Here is a 17,422-nt window from a genome sequence, read left to right as displayed (position 1 = left end):
TCCGACAATTGCTATAATGTTAAATGATTATTGTTCGCTGTTACCGCATATCATCGAGTGAAAACGCATGACGTTTGGTCGCGAGCGCCGACAGCGAAACGCCGACTGACGAGTAAAACTTTAAACCGAAAGCTATTTTATTTTTAGATTATAAATGCCAATGGCTCATCTTTCAGTGAAAGAGTCGCGCGCATACGTGTTTTGCAGTAGTTCGTCCGAATTTTTCCATCGCGAAAAATCGCAACGAATGCGTTACGAACTTGCGCAAGCACTTCAGCAGCAAAGTATTTACTTCCGACAACTTGGCGAGGATATTGCTTATGCGCTGTCGGCTATAGGTCTGTTTATTTATTTTGAGATTGATAACAGCGCGGCAGCAGTAGTCAGTGAAACGCGAAGTGACGCGAGTGCACACTGCACGGGGAAAAAGATGAGCGTGATCCGAACTTGCCTGATTCCTGTAAACGCCAAGCCGTTCCGCGATCGAATGCCAAACGATTCAAGGATAACAATATACTCGCGTGGTGGGAGGATTCAACGATTAGCGTGAGCCATCGTTTGATGAACTCTCACGAGACAACTGGAATGGCAAAAGCACACAGCACTGAAAAGATTTTTTTCTCTTGATGTATATATACGAGTATTTTCTTCTCCGTCGTCGTCGTCGCGTCTTTTCCAAGCTTGAACGACGATGCTTGCGACACTCTCGACAAGCTTTTTCTGGTACGAAAGAGGGGAATATTGAGGGGATTGACCTGTTTGTGTAATAGCTTTTGGGACAAAAATTTGAAATTCATCTTTTACAAAATTTTTACAATCTACGAAATCGAAATAAAGAGTAATCCGTACAATTATTTTGAAGTCACGCTTTTTGATATAACTTTCGTAGATCCTAGAAGCAGTTATATAGCATTGTTTATCAGAAGAAAATTACGAAATATATAATCTTCCGTTGTCGTCTTTTTCTCGTGTGGAAGGTGGTTACTCGTGTTATTACCAATAAAAAATCCGCGAATAAAATATACCACCGATAAGACATAATGCATACATAATATTTTTGTTAAGAAAATTTTTCATGTAAATGTGATATTATTTTGAAATGTTTTTATTCTTTTTGTTTTGTACACGATCAATGGTATAATATGCCTTATATGATAGGAGATACAAAACCTTGAGAAAAAAAAGATTTATCAGAAATGCTAATGTAATCGTAATGTATCTATAAAAGGAAATTTTACACGTACTTGATGTTTTGACTATTATCAATTTGTGGTAAATTTCAGTAGAAGAACAATTCGAGCTATGCTCGGTTTTTCGAACGTACATTGCATTTGTCGTCGTTAAGTACGAGCATCTGACTAAAGTATACACGAACCGTTCTCACTTGATATGTACGCAGTGACACGTTTCAGAAATATTTATTGTTATTCCTTATACAAGCAGTTCTGTTAATTCGCAAAACCCACGAGTAAAAGCGAAAACCGCGGAAAATAATGACAATGGAAACTGCGTTGAAGAGACTCCTAGGCACGCGTCGTGACTGCCAAGTTATTCAAGGTGCCGTCGATAGAGCTGGTCTTCAAAGAGATCTGCTTACTTAACTCTGGTTTCAATGGGGTCGTTATTCTCAATTCCATTCGAGCGATTGTCCAAAAGCCAAGCTGCAAAATGTGAAGCGAGCGTTCGCTAGGCAGTGTCCGGAAATCGCCGTGAGTCACGGCAAAAATTTCAAATTTCACGTACCTCGGACGTCTTGGAAATGGAGCGAATACTGTGCGCGAACTCGTAGATCGTGTATACGAATGACAACGCGAGGCCCACTCCCAACACATAAAAAATACCTTTCATCTGCTCGAGCGTGAGGCGTGTGTACTCGATGGTCTCCGTTTTTTTGCTCTGAAACAGTCATACATCGCGTAAATCGATTTACGATGCTCGCGAGCATTGCTTCGGCGATAAACAAACACAAACTTCGCCGCAAACTGCGCCCTTCATGTTCCACCACTTGTCTTTCAGGTCTTTGATTTCCAGCGACTCCTGAAGTAGGGACATCACGTAATTCAACTCCTTGTGCTTCGTGAAATCTATAAAAATGACAAACTTTTTCATAAGCAATTTGGATGTGTTCCTGTCCAAGGCAAAAATACACTTTCGAAAATAGAGACGGTGTTTGTCGCTGTTTAAGCATTGAAAAATAAAATAGTCGAGAGAGGGTATCGTAATCTATTTTTTTTTTTTTTGATGTAATTTTAACGTACTTTGGGCATAAGTAATAGCATATGCCTTCTGATCGAGGAGTTTGCCTGTTTGTTGAAGTTCGCAGTTACGTTTTATTTCATATTCTATAGATGCAGATTCCATGAAATAAGCATAATTTATGTCTTTTCTTTTGGCGAACTCAACGCCCTGATTATTATCTTTGACTACGTACTCGTTCCAATCAGGATCCATCATTTGATCATAGAGTTGTCGATACTTTTTTGAGCTCTTCGTGTATCCGATGGAAAGAATACAATTTTTTGATACATTATTAAGAAATGAGTGGCGCTTTCGTAAAAAGGCATAAGTCGCTTATTATCTTTTATCCAGTTCAAAGAATTACTGTTGAAAGTTAAGTTTATAACGATAAAATATTTTATTACGAAAACTAAATCCGACGGATATTTGAATGCAAAATTATGATCGTTCGAAAAATGTAGAAGTAAAGGTATCTCTTTATTTTCGAAAATGGGACTTATACCATTTTGATTGAGCGCAAGGAAATACGAGTAGATAAAAAATTACTTTGAAATATTGCAATGTAGATCCACCCTCCTTAGCCCCGTATTTTATTTCCGTTTGTCCTATCAAATCATCAACGCTTTTCACAAGTACGACGGGTTTTTCTACTGTGAGAAAAGCAACCAAGTTGGCAATGCACGTATTAACGATGATCAAGCAAAAGAACCACCTGCAAGAATTCCAGCAACAAGTCGGCAGAAAGTTTTACCAGAGAGAAGAAAGATCAACTAACCACCAGCCAGCTAAAATCCTGGGAGCGAGACCTCTAAAGACGAAAAGAAAGAAAAAAAAAACAATAATAAATAAGTCGAGGTTTGAGTGTGAAAACGCAAACGCACATGGGCATGATTTCAGAGCCTTGCTGCATTTTGGAACCCATGACGAACCACAAAGCATTGCCAATAGTAAACTGATTGTGAAGCTCGGCAGGCTCGTCGATACAGGGAAACGGATTTATCCATTCGCCTGGGCAGAGACGGCCTAAGATGTAAAAGAACGCGCCCATGACGTAGAAGGTCAAGGCGATGCACAGCCAGACCAGGTGGTGGAAAGGCGCGAAAAACGAGTACCAAGTGGCCTCGGCCTTCTGCGGCTTCTTGAACAGTATGCTGATGCCCAGGCTCATGAAGGCTGTGGAAAATTGCACGCACTTCTGGCGATCCTCCGTGATTGTCAGGTCCGTGATCGCCAAGTCCACTTCCTGCGCAAATGTAATATAACGCGCGTAAAAGACAAAGTCTGGGAAGAGGATGTCTCACGTTTTTCAAAATGTTGTTCATGATGCCGGTGCACTGGCACACGCCAGTCTTGTCCTCTCTCTTGCAATTGCCATTGTTCCTATCCTTCTGCACGTAGAACGTATAGTCGAAGCTCATCCGTCCGCTCAGTTTCTTGATCAGGTCAATGACGAAGCCCTCGTAGCGATCGTTGCCCTCCAGTGTATTCGTGTGATTCTTTTCGAAGGCGTAAGGAGGCGTCTGCAACGTTGACAATTCGCGCGGTCATTCGCGTCGCGACGATAGCGGCGGCGCAGATCGCACGCGTACCAGCGTGATCAGAACTCTGTAATGCTCTCTGGTCCGAGTCTTTACAAGGTAGAGCTCGCTGAAGCCATCCTCGGAGTTCCATTCGCCGACTCTCGCGAGGCCCGACTGATGGAGATTGATCACGCTCAACTTGAAGCGACGTCGCACCCCGTCACCGTCTATCATCACTGGCCCCGTCAGTCCCATTACTTCGGTCTGCAACAGTTTCGCAACGTTACTGACCGATGCGGCGATGCGCCCTCAACGCTCGGCGATCTTTACTGACTGCCAGCATGTAATTTCTCAGACTGACGCCGTCCTTCCACGGCGTCTCTTGGTCGTAAGCGCGGGGCAGCAGAGCGCCGCGCTGCGCGTGCTCGTACTGGTAACTGAAGTCCTTGTAAGCCTGGGCGAACAGAGCGACCGCGTCGAACATCACAGCGTCCTGGACGCGCAGCTTGTTCACGTGGTCGATGCCCAGCTCGTCCAGGTGCTTGCTCACGAAATCGCTCACGAACGGATTGTCCACGTCGACTAGTTGCAGCCCAGTTATGTTGACGCCGGAGTAGCGGTACGGATGGAGATTTAACGCGTGCAGATCCTGAAAGAGCCGGCCAACAACGCGGATTTCCATGCTGCTCGACGCTCCCTTCGACGGCTGCCACGCGCTTACCAGGGTTGTCACAACGTATCTGAAGGATTCCGTCATCAGTCCTACTTGCTGCGCCTGCTTCAGTACGTCACCTAGTATGCGGAAGCCGCAGTCAATGAGGAAGGATTTCTGCTTCGTAGCCTTGACTTTCAGGAGTGTTTCGCTGAAATACGCGTGCCAACTTTCAGCCAACGTACGAAAGCCAACGGACAAAGTGGCGACGGCGCGCGTACCTGAAAGTCGTCCGGTCGGAGCCTAACTTGTAGGCGTAAATCTTGTGGCTTTTTATCGGGTACATTTTCAGCAGGTTGTCCAGTGCCAGCAGGTTTTCAGTTCTCTCGTACAGTATGGAAAAATCCGTCCAGTTCAACTTTCTAATCATTTCGACGTACACCTTTCAAAAGTACGAAGCGAACGCGAAAAAAGGCTGTCGAATAGCTTGTAAGAAGCGCGACAATCTACCTTTGCAAGGGTCTCGGTGTCCGGGTAAAAATTCAACGACCGATGGAAATCGTGTTCGAAATCCAATTCTCGCCTGATGATCGCGTGAGGAATGTCGTGGATCTCGCAAACTCCTTGGACGTAGAGCGAGGGAATGCGAGCGTGCGGCCCCACCACGACTGCCAGACCGTCGCACTCACCTCCGCTGAAATCGCCTTCGTTACTGACACACGCTAGCTCTCCAACTGTCAGATCAATCGGTAAACTATCAATCGGCGAGTGCTTGCGACGAAGGGACCAACTGCTAAACGCTAACGTTCCAAGGCTTTCTTCGTTGCAGTTATTCCAATGCTTTTATGCGCTCACGGAGCCCCGTAATACCTTCTTTTTGCGCTCGCCCAAACCTTCAGAATTAAATTCAAAGTGCACGAGACGAAAATTCAATAGATAAGATGCTTTTGCGCGCATCCGAATACCGAGTACCGCAAGGTGCAACATCTTAACTTCACCGCGATCTCTCGATTAGAGCAATGTTGAAGAAAAGTTATATAAGGTGTGGATATGCCTCAACGAACATTGTTTGTAAAGATCAATCAAGTCGTCGGCAGCTTCAACGGCAATCGCACTAAACTCGACTTGGTGGAAGAGGAGCTGGTTGATGCCGACCGGTGTCGGGTGCATTGTCTCGCAAATTTCTCGATCGTACATGCACCTGTTCACCGTGTGCACTGCCAGAGAAAATGCTCGCCTCAGCGATGAATTACTGCCGAAGTACGCGCCTGCAATCATCAAATGACCGTTAGGTTGTCGTTTCTAATCGACTCGACTAGACTGTGATTACCTATCACGGGCTTCGGAACAAACTGCCTGTAATTGTTGCTTTCCTCCAGACATTTCACGTGCAAAACGAAGGCCAGCACCAGACACGGGACGATCATTCCGATCCCATAGTATACCGGATGCGAGTAGTGCCAATGTACATCTGCAATCTGAAATAAGTCGCACATTGCTGAGACTAATTCCCGAAGAATATATGTTAGCATTTGCTTCGTCAATTTTATTAAAGGGCGCCTGGCAAGATACTCCGACTATTTGGCACTGGAAATTTGTCGCGATCGATCGAAGCGAGAGCGCCGCACGTTACATCCGGTAACGCGGGCTGCCTTTACGACTCGCGCGGAGTAAATGCCGACCCGAAGACCAAACGCCAAAACGAAAACTATTTTATTTTTAGATCATGTGAAAGCCTATCGTTGCTGCTCTTGTTGACGGAGTTACGAGTCGAGCCTTGCCACGGGGGGCACGGCAAGTCTGGATTTGCACGAGCGACGTAGCAATAACGATGCGCGTTGTCGTTCCAATCACGCTCATCTCTTTACGAGCTTGCGAATCTCGAAAAGTTTGGCAAACGAGGGAAGGGGAGACGCAAGGTTTATTTGGCTTGATGACTTTATGAGCTTGGATTGCGCGCGCGTACACGTGCAATGTTTTGTTAGATAAACACGGGAATGGCTCTTGATCTATTTTCTTATTGATTATTTATGCGAGAATTTTGTGAGCTTTCGTTGGAACTTCGCGAAACTTCGACGTGTTAAAGCGTAGATTATCTATGCAGTTAAGGGAATAACTTCTGTCGAACGAATCTTGTGTCGGAAATGAAAAGGCGGTCGCCTCTGTTGTAATGTAATTCATTAGCAATAAGAACACTAAATGAACACTGAAGCATTTATTCGACTGCCGAAAACGTAATCAATACAAACATTGCGCACTCACCAGAACAACAAATTATCTTTGCGAACTTGTAGCTAGGTTGACTCAGGCACTCAGCTCGACTGTATTTCGACGCGAGCTTTGACGAGAAGAATTTTTTTTAAGCGCAAGCTGCGTGTATTTTTTCCTCCGCTCGCGCGTCCCTCCTTTCGACCTCGCCGTAGAGCTTTTATTCTTTCTTTTGCAATACGAACTGTTACGAACTGAGTTGCCGGTACAAGTTCGGGCGTCGCAAATACAATTAAAACCATTTTTTTGTTTTCTTTTTGTTAAGCATTTTTTTCATGCACATTATCACGCTAACTTTCAAAGATATTTGCGAATGCATACGCACTGGAAATAAGAAAAATAATTAATTTCAACTGAAGAATCACATTATTATCACAACTATATAGTGCTTTATTATACGAAAGCTCAAAAGTTTTACGATATTACTTTATTGACAATCAATGAATATTCTCTACAACTTTATAAAGCTTAAGCATTTATCTACAGGATTATACATCAATTTCTTTCAATAGCTAAATAATACAATACTGCAATCCGTTACATTTTCAGAAAGACAATCATTAAAGTCAAATTCTCAATATAGATATTACATAACTTATAACTATGAATGTAACGACAGCTATATTATAATATATAATGAATAGAATGTACATTATCAAAATTCTATTTTGTTTATATCAATGTGATTTATGTGAATTTTAAATCTTCAATAAAAATAAATAATTCTATCTTACAAAATGACAATCATGCATCTAATGATCGCTGTGTCTTATTTATACTTCTATTCTTGTCAATCTCGTATTTTGAAGCTAAGAATATTAAAATTTTTAATAGTGCATATATTTGTTCAAATTTATAACTTTTCCATTATTCAATCACGTACATTATAGCATAAATTAATTTGTACAAATTTATGGTTTGTTTTCTCTTTTTACTATTGCTAACGTTGTTTAGCTCGCTTTCTGTTGCATGTTTGTATGTTATTTAATACACTGATAGAACCTTTTACATGCTAACTTTGAGATTCTAGTAGTATATGCAATTTGAAATATACTAAAACTATCAATATTCATCTACGAGTAAAAATTGAATTTGCACTTGTTATTTCACAAAAAATCGATTAAAGCTTACTCGAAATTGGTGGCTTTGTGATTGCCTCGTGCAAAACGCCCGCTAACATGTTTCAAATGTGACGGGCTTAAAGCACCTCACAAATAACAATATTTGTGAGGTGCTTTCTCTTGCAACCGAATTTTAAGACGGCGATATTAATTTCAATATCGCAGATAGGAATCGATTTGTACCGATAATTCCAGCATAATTGATGAAACATGGCCTCTTATTTTCTTAAAATGATTTATTAACTGTATAGTTCCATGCTTACAGATTATCATCCATACGTTATTCATAAATTGAATGTACTAGTGAATATAAATCTCCTATTCATAAATGTATAATACAAATGTTTCAAATAATAATAAAATTCAAAATGTCGTGCGTTTTTTAGGCAATAATGATAATTATAATGCTGCATGTCATCGGCGAATCAACATTTTTTTAAATATAGGATTCAAATAATTAAATACGTATCAGATTTTGAAAAATTACTCATGTAATGATTATTACGATTGAAGGCATGGTTAATCTTTTTGCAAACTTTATTTTAAACATCTAGCCGGATACGAAACGTCTTTTCGGTTATTTATAATATTAACTCAAGTTTAAATTTTTCACAAGTATATAATGATAGTTGAATAAAAAAATTAAGCACAATTCTAGTAAGAAAAATATCTATTTACGTTGGTGCGTTTTCATTCAATTCTGAGTAGTTTTCAGAAATAAATTGACTATAACTACAAATCCTTTTGAGTAATATAACTTTATTCAGAAATGTGACGTTTCGGAATTTCATTACATTTGTGAAAAGACTATCATTTGTTGTCAAACTATGTAAAATTTAAATTGTAATGTTTAACATACTTTTTTGCATACTTAATAAGTGAAAATTAATTACATTTGCGAAACATTGCATTTTTGAATAAGTTATTATTGGTTAAAAAGATCTGGAATAGTAGGAAACTTTTTTCTAGAGAACTTTTATCTTTTAATAAAACAATAGTACATTAGCTAACTAATGCGGGAAAGTAGACTGTTGTCTCGTGTGACGTTTACGCTCGAGTTAAGTGATGCTGGAAAGGCAGATGAGATAAGAATCTCTTTCTCGAACATGTTAGGTGTAGTTATTTTTTCAAAACAACGCGTGGAAAGCACGAATTTAAATCCAGATTTTTCGCCGAGTCTCCGACAAAATCGTACTTTCTGCAAGTGCGTATTAAAAAACTATGTTCCTCAAAAGTCGAACGAAATATCTCTTTAAGAACTAAACTGCAGTAAGGCATTTTTTTTTCGAATAATGACGAAAATAACTTTCAAGCATATGAACTTTCTTGATTGTGCACGTGAAACTTGTTATGATCGTTATTTAAAGATTCTGCAGCAGACGAATTGGTGTTAACACGATGCCCAGTAGAACGAGACTGAAGGCGAGTACAGCTCCTGGATGTGACCTTTTGGTTGTGTTCAAAATGGAATTCTGCAAAGATCGTGAACAAAAAATCAAATCTAATGTTTCTCGATCTGAAAATTAAACTTGCACTTACAAAACAAGAAGCAGCGGGGTCGTACCACCATTTAGTATACAGATCCGTAATAATGAGTTTGTCCAGTTCGTCGCACACTTCCTTGTTGGCCATTTTTCTCTCTGGGGCATCTACATTAAATACCTTTTTTTGCTATGTGTCAGGTCATAATAATAATTGGTGCGTTTTTCTTTTTTCATTGACTCACTGTTCCCGCAAGCGATAACGTAGGCTTTCGGATCGATGAGGTAAATTTTAGGATCAGACTGCTCAGTGATTTGATCCTTCTTTGATTTGTGAATCCCTGGCAATTGAAGTTTCTGAAAATAAAATTGAAACTGCGGATGATCCAGGCCCTGTTTGAACACAAAATGTTTCAAATAATTTTTAGATTTAATGCCCATTTGCAATTGAGCGGTAATAATATGTTTATAGATGGTAATTGCAAATATCAATACATCTTCACCTCCAGATAGTTAAAGACACATTCGCATTTTTCATCATTAAAATTATCGCCATCGCCGTTGCATATATCTTCCATATTTTTCACGTCTTCGAAAAAATTATTCAGCGTCTGAAATATAATCGCCTGAGAAAGGTAGGTTGTCGCCATAAATAGGAAAAACAGCCATCTAAATTATTGGAAAAAGTACATTTCCGTTCGAATGAGTTCAAAACTGAATACAGAAAGCAAAAAATCTTTTTATTACAAAATGAACTCACAAAAATCCTGTTATTAATGTTGACGATGAGTTGCTGCAATAAAGGTACATTCTTATCAGTCACATGGCACAGAATAAAATTATTCGGTTTAAATGTTTAGCGATTATATTTTATTTAATTTAAGATATTCGCATTTACCTGTCCGATGTTAATTCTGATGTATTGGAGTCTATATATTCCGTAGATTTTTCATCTAATAAGTCTGTAGAATCCATGATTTTTATATAATTAATGTTTACTAAAAATCTATAATAATTGATAAACTTTAATAATGGCCAAATTGTAAGTATTCATTGCAAAAGAATGATGATAATGCATCTAGTCTGAAATTCACGCGACGCGGTCTGTAGTGACGGACGAATGCGACTGCAGCATAACCAACGATGGTCTCGGAATAGAAATCTCTTATTTTTCATCTTTAGATACAAGCAGATACTGCTGCTGTGGCGCTTATTTTGGAGTCAATGGGCACAAGTTATGGGATTTTAAAACGCGTTATCCTACATTCAAATGTAATTCCTGAATAGACGAAGTAATTCATTTTTCTTCCTAATTTCCTAATTTTTGAATGTAACGTATGATTATTTGTTATTTGTACGCGTGAAAAAAAATATTCACTTCGATAGCAACGATTTCATAAAAAAAAATTACCTACAACAATCTTTAATTTGACGCTCACGTCAATATATATTACAATCTTTACCAACTGATACATTTTCAATTTAAAATTATAGTAGGAGTTAGTTACATTTTAGCTGAAGCATTAGTACAAACAAAACTTATTCCATGGTAAAATTTCATTCAAATTTATTCAAGTAGAATAGCTTGTAGCTATCGAGATAATATTTAGATATTTCAATTTAGCGACAATCTTATCAGCGAACATTTAAAATTATACTTGACTTTACTTTACATGGGTATTATAGGTATCTGTCTGAGACGCCGATAAACCAATAAGCAGGCGTGAATATTTGAAATTATATTAATAATGCATATGAAAAAGCTTAGACTATTCAAACATCGCAATGTTTGCGTACTTGTTTGCGCAAATATCTAACTGTATCTTTATATATAGATAAAAATTACATTGAACGTTGCAGAAAATCTAGTAAACGTCCACCTGAGTGTTTTATAATATTGAACGACCAGTGTCACATTGAAAATGATAATAATTTACCCTCGATATCAATATCAATTGGCCGGCCACAAAAACCGGAAAACCATTCCATTGTTACTCGATCTAATTCCATCTTTAAAATATTCAAGAGCAATTCCAACTTGCTACATTAATGATACTAGCCGTTTAGATTTTAAGATATAGCAATGAGTGTTTAATAATAGTAAAATTGCTGAAATACGTGCTTGTACTAAAAGAATAACATTAAAACAACTCGTCCGTACTGATATCTGGGTATAATAGCGAAAATTATGCTTGCGATCGGTATACCAGCTCTCAGTTAAGAGAGCTACTGCCATCTACTGAAACTAAACTAAATTAATCTGCAAAAATGGCGTCTTAGTCAGATGTGCAAGGCGGGAGGTCTTATCCGAATTACCCCAGGTACCCCCGCTCTTATTATTTACTACAGCTGATTGACTTTAATGCATCAGATCAAACTTTATAATAACATTAGTAACGAGTACCTATTATCTAAACAATGAGCAGATGGAATTTAAAAAAGTTACGTTTCGCGTATTAATTAATTTGGGAAGCATGCGCACTGCTTTGGCGTTTGGACGGGAGCCAGTAGTTATAGGTCGAGACAGTTTTTTATTTTTAGTTGCTTAAATAATCAAATTATTCATGATTTTATTATGGGTGCCGTTAGTTCGTCTTATGAACTAACGATTGGTTTACGTATAAATTTTTTTTAACAATTTTTTCTAGGTTTTACCGGAACTTTGGTTTGGGTGCTAAGATCAGCACCCAAGACTTATTTTATTAATTTCAAAGGAGTTCCAGTGGACGAACTAACAAACGGCAAGAGAAAAGTTGTTGCTATCTTGACGAAATATCTAACGGTATGATTAGTTCATCGATTATTTAAAAAAAATTGATTCTGGGTGCTAACTTTTAAGATCTGCGAAAATTGCGAGGTCTGAGGCCCTCGCCACATATGCGCATATGCGCGTGTTCGAGAGCGTACAAACGCGTACAAATCGCTAAAAATTTTGACAGTACCAACAACAGAAAGTTACTACTATTCCTCGAATGCCCCAAACGAACACACTTATTCCCAGAACAAACGTATCATAACCTTCAATAATATAGCGTTATGATACGTTTGTTCCGGGAGTAAGTGTGTTCGTTTGGGGCATGCAAGGAATAGAACTTTCTGTTGTTGGCACTATCAAAATTTTTAGCGATTTGTACGCGTTGTACGCCCTCGTACGCGCGCGTATGCGCATACATATGTGGCGAGGGCCTGAAAGCAACTGCAAGAGCAAGAAGATTTTTGAGGATCTCTTCCAGATTTTCCCGCCCAGCCCTACAGATGAGCAATAAAATTTCACTATTGCAGAATACCTTTCATTTTATTGTTTTCTGTATCGTTAATTGTTATCGATAAATATATAGACAGGTATAAGCATTTAGACGGTGGATCCGCGAATTAGTTCCATAACCAAGGCGCAGGTTTGATTTAATAAGTGAATGACGTTAACTTATTCTGTTCAAAATCTCAGTGATCATATAAAAAATGTTTAATACATTTTTCAGCTTATTCATTAAAAATCTCATATCATAACCCTAAATCGATTTTGTAGAAAATCACAAATTCATTTGATACCTCCTAATGGTTGAAATTTAGCTCGGTTGTGCGTGGATGTGCATCAACAGATTTAGAATATATCAAATCGATATTGAATATCGCAGTGATATTAAATAATATCGATCACGTTGGACTGCAAAATTGATATTGTTCAAAAGATAAACTTTGTACTATTAGTAGAAGAACAGAAGAGGTTAAGTTGCGAAAAATCAAATATCAAAAAGATTATTAAATTACTTCTTTTGCTTAACAAATTGCTAAAGCAAACAAAGATTGAAAGAAGAGTAAGGGAAGTATAGATATGAAGTATGAAAGAAGAATAAGAGAAGAACAATAATTAATACAAACAGTATTGTTGACTGATCCTCCAGATTATAGAAATATTTTAAGAATGTCGGCTGAACTTTTTAAACATTTATTACAATCAGTTGGCTCAGCACAAAAAGTAACATTATTGGATCCTTTATGCCAATTAAAACAAGATTAGAACTTATGTTAAGATATTAGACTAGTGGTAATAAACAAAAGTCATTGGAATTGAAGTCTAATACAATACCATGAACAGAGGCTGGACTCAGTCTAAAGAATTTTCCTGATGACTTTTGTTTATCATGATTAGCCAAATATCTTAATATGAGTTCTCATCTTGTTTTAGCTGTAACAGAATCCAATGGTGTTATTTTTTAAAATAGTCTGGCCAACTAATTGTAATAAATATTCAAAAAGTTGAATCGACATTCTTAAAAAATGTCTATAATCTTGAGCATCAGTCAAGAACACTGTTTGTATCAAAATATCACTTACTCCATAGGTAACTCTATTGGCTTCTGTTAACAGTTCCTTCATCCATATTTCTTTTACTCTTCTTTCATTCTTTGTTTTTGCAATTTAGTAAGCAAAAGATGCAATTTGATAATATTTTGAATATTTAATTTTTCCCAACCTTTTTTTCTCTTTTACGAATAGCACTCAGATTGTCTTTATAACACTATCAATTTTGAAATCTGATATGATTAATATTATTTAAGTATGTGACATTTGACATTGACTTGATATATTTTAAAAATTTTAATTTATATCCACACTTAAGCTAAATGTTGACCATTAGGAGGTATCAAATTAATTTGTGATTGTTTACAAAATTGTTTTAGGATTATGGCAGAGACATGCAAGCAATTTTAAATTAAACTGGAAAATACATAACATTTTTTATATAATTTTGAATGATTTGTATAAATTTTATATATATTTAAACAATATCATATGTTCAGAATTATCCAGATTTTAAACATAGTAACTTAACGTCATTTCCATATTGAATCGAACCTGCCACGTAGGCTGCGGAACGAACTTGCGGACCGACCACGTAAATGTACCCTTACTTTATTACATACGTTAAAAAGCGTACACTCAATCGTTCAAAAAAATGTTAAAAGTCCCCTATATCTTAAAAATTGCGATATGATTTGTATATGAATTAGAATCGAGATTCGAACTAATCAAATGCTATATCTAGTTTCACATCTGAATGAGACGTTGCATTATAATTTGTGCTTGCAAATTAAACGTTTCCGTTATATATGATCTACAGTTTAAATTTTATTTTTATCATTGATAATCATTTGTAAGCAGAATTATAAGATTGTAAGCATTTATATTTAAGACCGTTTAGCAAGCGAGCAATTCGCACGCGAAAACGGGCTCGCAAAAACTGCAACCTAGATCTTGCGCGCCTACCCCTTTTTCCTAGATTTTCCCACGCGAAATGCTAAAACAGTCTTTATATTTGATACACTGAAATGAAACAAAAAATCTTCTATGTCAATTCTAATTATTATTAGAAATTTCGAGTTTATAATTACATATTTATAAAATGTATTCAATTAAAAAAACCAGACTGATTTAATTATTAATATTAGCAGTGAATTTCGGATTTGACTCGACCATGACAAATTATAAAGGCCATTTTGATGAAAAAGCCCATCGATTTATCAAACATTCACGTAAAGGTGGAATACATCAAAATGTAAAGAAACAAAAAAAGCCCTGGACAAAAATAGGTGAATTTCAAGCAAAGAAAGCAAAGGAATCGACTAAAAAAGTCAGTGTACACCATAAAAAGCTTATAGATCTGTCGGATTTCCGACCCAAACGTATGCTTGATTTCAACATGAATAAGAAGGAAATAATTATGGAGGGCAAATTCGTGGGATATGAAGGTCCTGCTATTGTTATTTTCGAAAAAAAAATGTCCAAGCACTGGCCTTTGCTTGAAATGGAATTTTTTAACAAGAAAACTTTTACCAAGCAAGTTTCAATTAATGATGTGTATGGCGATTACATCTGCTTTCCCAGAGATGATATGAGTGGTAAATTATCTTGTTATTAGAAAATTAATTAATTACTTTTTTTTCTTTCGCTTATCTTATACTATTACCGATTGGCACCGTATATTATCAACAATTATAATTTCAATTACCTAAAGTTATACATATTTTGTTTTTTAATTTAAAACCTAAATACATACACAATTACGCAATTAATTATTCAGAATTTTCGTTATAATAATTTATCAAGTTATTGTTGAATAAGTCTTTTCTTTTCTTTTAACAAAAAAAAAATAATTAAAAGGATGGAAAATGAGAATCATACATCCAGCTTCTCAAAAGCATCTTGATAAATATACCAAAATCATGGAAAATGTCTACTTAGTCAATGAAACGTATGAGACCTACGAAAAAATTACTCGGCCGTATGTAGAATCAGAAGCTTTATCCGTTCAGGTATAGACGTAATAGTATTAATATTAAAATTCTATAAAACATTTTCTTAATTAATGACATTTTTTCCAGTGGATAAATGACATCTTGAATGATAAAGCCGAACGCGATCATATCATACACAACGATGACGACGAAGAAATAGGTTTCGTGATGTTGCCAGACTTGAAATGGAATGGCTCGCTAGAGAACCTGAATTTGATAATCATATCGAGAAAAAATATAACCTCACTTAGAGATTTGAACGAGACCCATTTACCATTATTGAAAAATATTAGAGATGTCGGTACGTCCATTATGAAAAATATATATGACTTAGTACCATCGCAATTTAAAATGACTGTACACTATCAACCAACTTATTATCACTTCCATGTACTTGTCTCGAAACTGATGTTTAAAAGTCAAGGTGAATACCATACGCTTGTTATTCTGTGAATGCATATATAAATCTGCAATCGCTATACTGTTTATAAGCTTTTCTGCGACTCAAAATTTTAGGTGAACATTTACTGTCGACGGTAATCAATAATATCGAAATGGTTCCGAATTATTACCAAAGAACTGAATTATCATTTTTCTTGAAGGAAAGCCATCTATTGTACAAGAAATATCAAGATAGTGGCATCATAATTTCTAATGAAGTGGAAGTGTCCGAAGATTAAACGCTATAAATTTATATAAAACTATATGCATGGAAACGTACTATAGATAAACTAGGGAAAAGAATTTTCAAAAAAGTTTCAAAAAAGGTTTGTAATACAACGAATTGTGATAATGTATAGAATAGTTGCGTTTTATAAATTTTATAAATTTTAAAAAGATATAATTTAAAATAAATCATTTTATATTTTGTTCGCAATGTGCAATGTTATTTTACAGAAACAAGCTTATTTTTCATGATAAGCTTATTTCAAAATGTTATACATACCAAATATAAAAAAATATAATTAAATTTTGAATACAAAATTATGTTTTCAATAAGGTATCTTAAGCACATTTTTGGTTGCTTCTTTAAAATATTTCAAGTTAATAGGATTTTTCCATAAAAGCTCAGATGACTTAAGTCAATAAATTAAAGGACAATTGTGTTATCGACTTTTTAATATTTTCCTTAGAAGAAAGTTTTTTCGAATTGCGTATTATGTATTGAATTGTTTCACACCTAAGATTAGTCGTGTTATACTTTTCGATAAATTGAAGAGTGTTGTAGAGATTGTCATAGGACAAGTGTTGTATACATTTTTTCTTGCAGAGACATTTTCGTGTTGTTAATTCGTATTTATCCGCTGCTATAAAAAGTTTGTTTAGATAATCCTCTGCGTCCTCTACGTCCCCTATGTAAATATAACGGATCAGCTGTCTCATGACTCTCTTCAATTGCTTCGATGACCACTTCGCTTTTATGTCGGCCTATGACGTCGGTCTGAAACATGATTGTGAAAATAGGACTGTGCGCGGCTAAAATGGACTTGTGTATTTGAGTGATGGTGTGACCAATTTTGAAATCACAGTTACTGAACTGCGGTTTGTCGTACATGTTTTCAAAGTTGTCCATCAACGCGTTGTGGTTCCTTGTAGTGATCCACGGCAGATCCAGATGCAACACTTGGTCAGTGCCATCATAAATCAAGATCCGACAGAACAATCTCAACTCCTTGTTCGGATGTATCCATCGAGCCCAACAAATTGCTTCTTTCCGCGAATCTCGGAAAGTAAACGTCCCTCCAGTTATGCCTCGTTATAGCTGTACTTTACTCAACCCATTTTTTGAATTCCCTGTCGATAGTGGACAATTTGCCCACAGCCTTTGAATACAAACTACTCCAGA

General features: G+C 36.7%; 4 protein-coding genes across 11 annotated transcripts; 1 reads left to right on the top strand and 3 right to left on the bottom strand.

Annotated features, from left to right (window-relative positions):
* Positions 1-1,182: 1,182 nt before the first annotated feature.
* LOC131674725 (glutamate receptor ionotropic, kainate 3-like) lies at positions 1,183-4,344 on the bottom strand. 2 transcript variants are annotated; one of them, XM_058953563.1, is made up of 10 exons: positions 4,093-4,344; positions 3,828-4,022; positions 3,540-3,758; positions 3,120-3,481; positions 3,014-3,046; positions 2,785-2,950; positions 2,259-2,487; positions 1,972-2,084; positions 1,744-1,896; positions 1,183-1,661 (listed from the first exon to the last, which is right to left on the bottom strand). In XM_058953563.1, exons 1-10 carry the CDS (start codon positions 4,240-4,242, stop codon positions 1,524-1,526), a joined length of 1,758 nt encoding a protein of 585 aa, XP_058809546.1. In that variant the 5' UTR covers positions 4,243-4,344; the 3' UTR covers positions 1,183-1,523. The 2 variants fall into 2 exon arrangements, with proteins under 2 accessions (XP_058809546.1, XP_058809547.1); XM_058953564.1 differs by lacking the exon at positions 4,093-4,344 and having other exon boundaries at positions 1,966-2,084; positions 3,828-4,092.
* Positions 4,242-6,732, bottom strand: LOC131674728 (glutamate receptor ionotropic, kainate 3-like). Its single transcript, XM_058953572.1, has 8 exons — positions 6,673-6,732; positions 5,741-5,888; positions 5,475-5,678; positions 4,921-5,144; positions 4,692-4,852; positions 4,480-4,621; positions 4,325-4,407; positions 4,242-4,251 (listed from the first exon to the last, which is right to left on the bottom strand). Exons 2-8 carry the CDS (start codon positions 5,835-5,837, stop codon positions 4,242-4,244), a joined length of 921 nt encoding a protein of 306 aa, XP_058809555.1. The 5' UTR covers positions 5,838-5,888; positions 6,673-6,732.
* A 2,057-nt stretch (positions 6,733-8,789) lies between these two features.
* LOC131674727 (uncharacterized) lies at positions 8,790-10,255 on the bottom strand. Its single transcript, XM_058953571.1, has 6 exons — positions 10,179-10,255; positions 10,041-10,073; positions 9,784-9,949; positions 9,526-9,673; positions 9,339-9,448; positions 8,790-9,271 (listed from the first exon to the last, which is right to left on the bottom strand). Exons 1-6 carry the CDS (start codon positions 10,253-10,255, stop codon positions 9,161-9,163), a joined length of 645 nt encoding a protein of 214 aa, XP_058809554.1. The 3' UTR covers positions 8,790-9,160.
* A 2,054-nt stretch (positions 10,256-12,309) lies between these two features.
* Positions 12,310-16,471, top strand: LOC131674726 (m7GpppX diphosphatase-like). 7 transcript variants are annotated; one of them, XM_058953568.1, is made up of 6 exons: positions 12,310-12,622; positions 14,731-15,180; positions 15,443-15,594; positions 15,664-16,000; positions 16,093-16,112; positions 16,179-16,470. In XM_058953568.1, exons 2-6 carry the CDS (start codon positions 14,757-14,759, stop codon positions 16,254-16,256), a joined length of 1,011 nt encoding a protein of 336 aa, XP_058809551.1. In that variant the 5' UTR covers positions 12,310-12,622; positions 14,731-14,756; the 3' UTR covers positions 16,257-16,470. The 7 variants fall into 7 exon arrangements, 6 of the variants coding, with proteins under 6 accessions (XP_058809551.1, XP_058809553.1, XP_058809552.1 ...); XR_009302867.1 differs by lacking the exon at positions 16,093-16,112 and having other exon boundaries at positions 15,664-16,092; positions 16,179-16,471; XM_058953570.1 differs by lacking the exon at positions 16,093-16,112 and having other exon boundaries at positions 15,664-15,877; positions 16,179-16,471.
* The last annotated feature ends 951 nt before the right edge of the window (positions 16,472-17,422 follow it).

The sequence above is a fragment of the Phymastichus coffea genome, unplaced genomic scaffold (assembly GCF_024137745.1).
Source record: "Phymastichus coffea isolate CEN01 unplaced genomic scaffold, Cenicafe_Pcof_1.1 PCOF00288, whole genome shotgun sequence".
Classification (NCBI taxonomy): domain Eukaryota; kingdom Metazoa; phylum Arthropoda; class Insecta; order Hymenoptera; family Eulophidae; genus Phymastichus; species Phymastichus coffea.
This window is presented reverse-complemented; position numbering and strand designations above follow the sequence as displayed.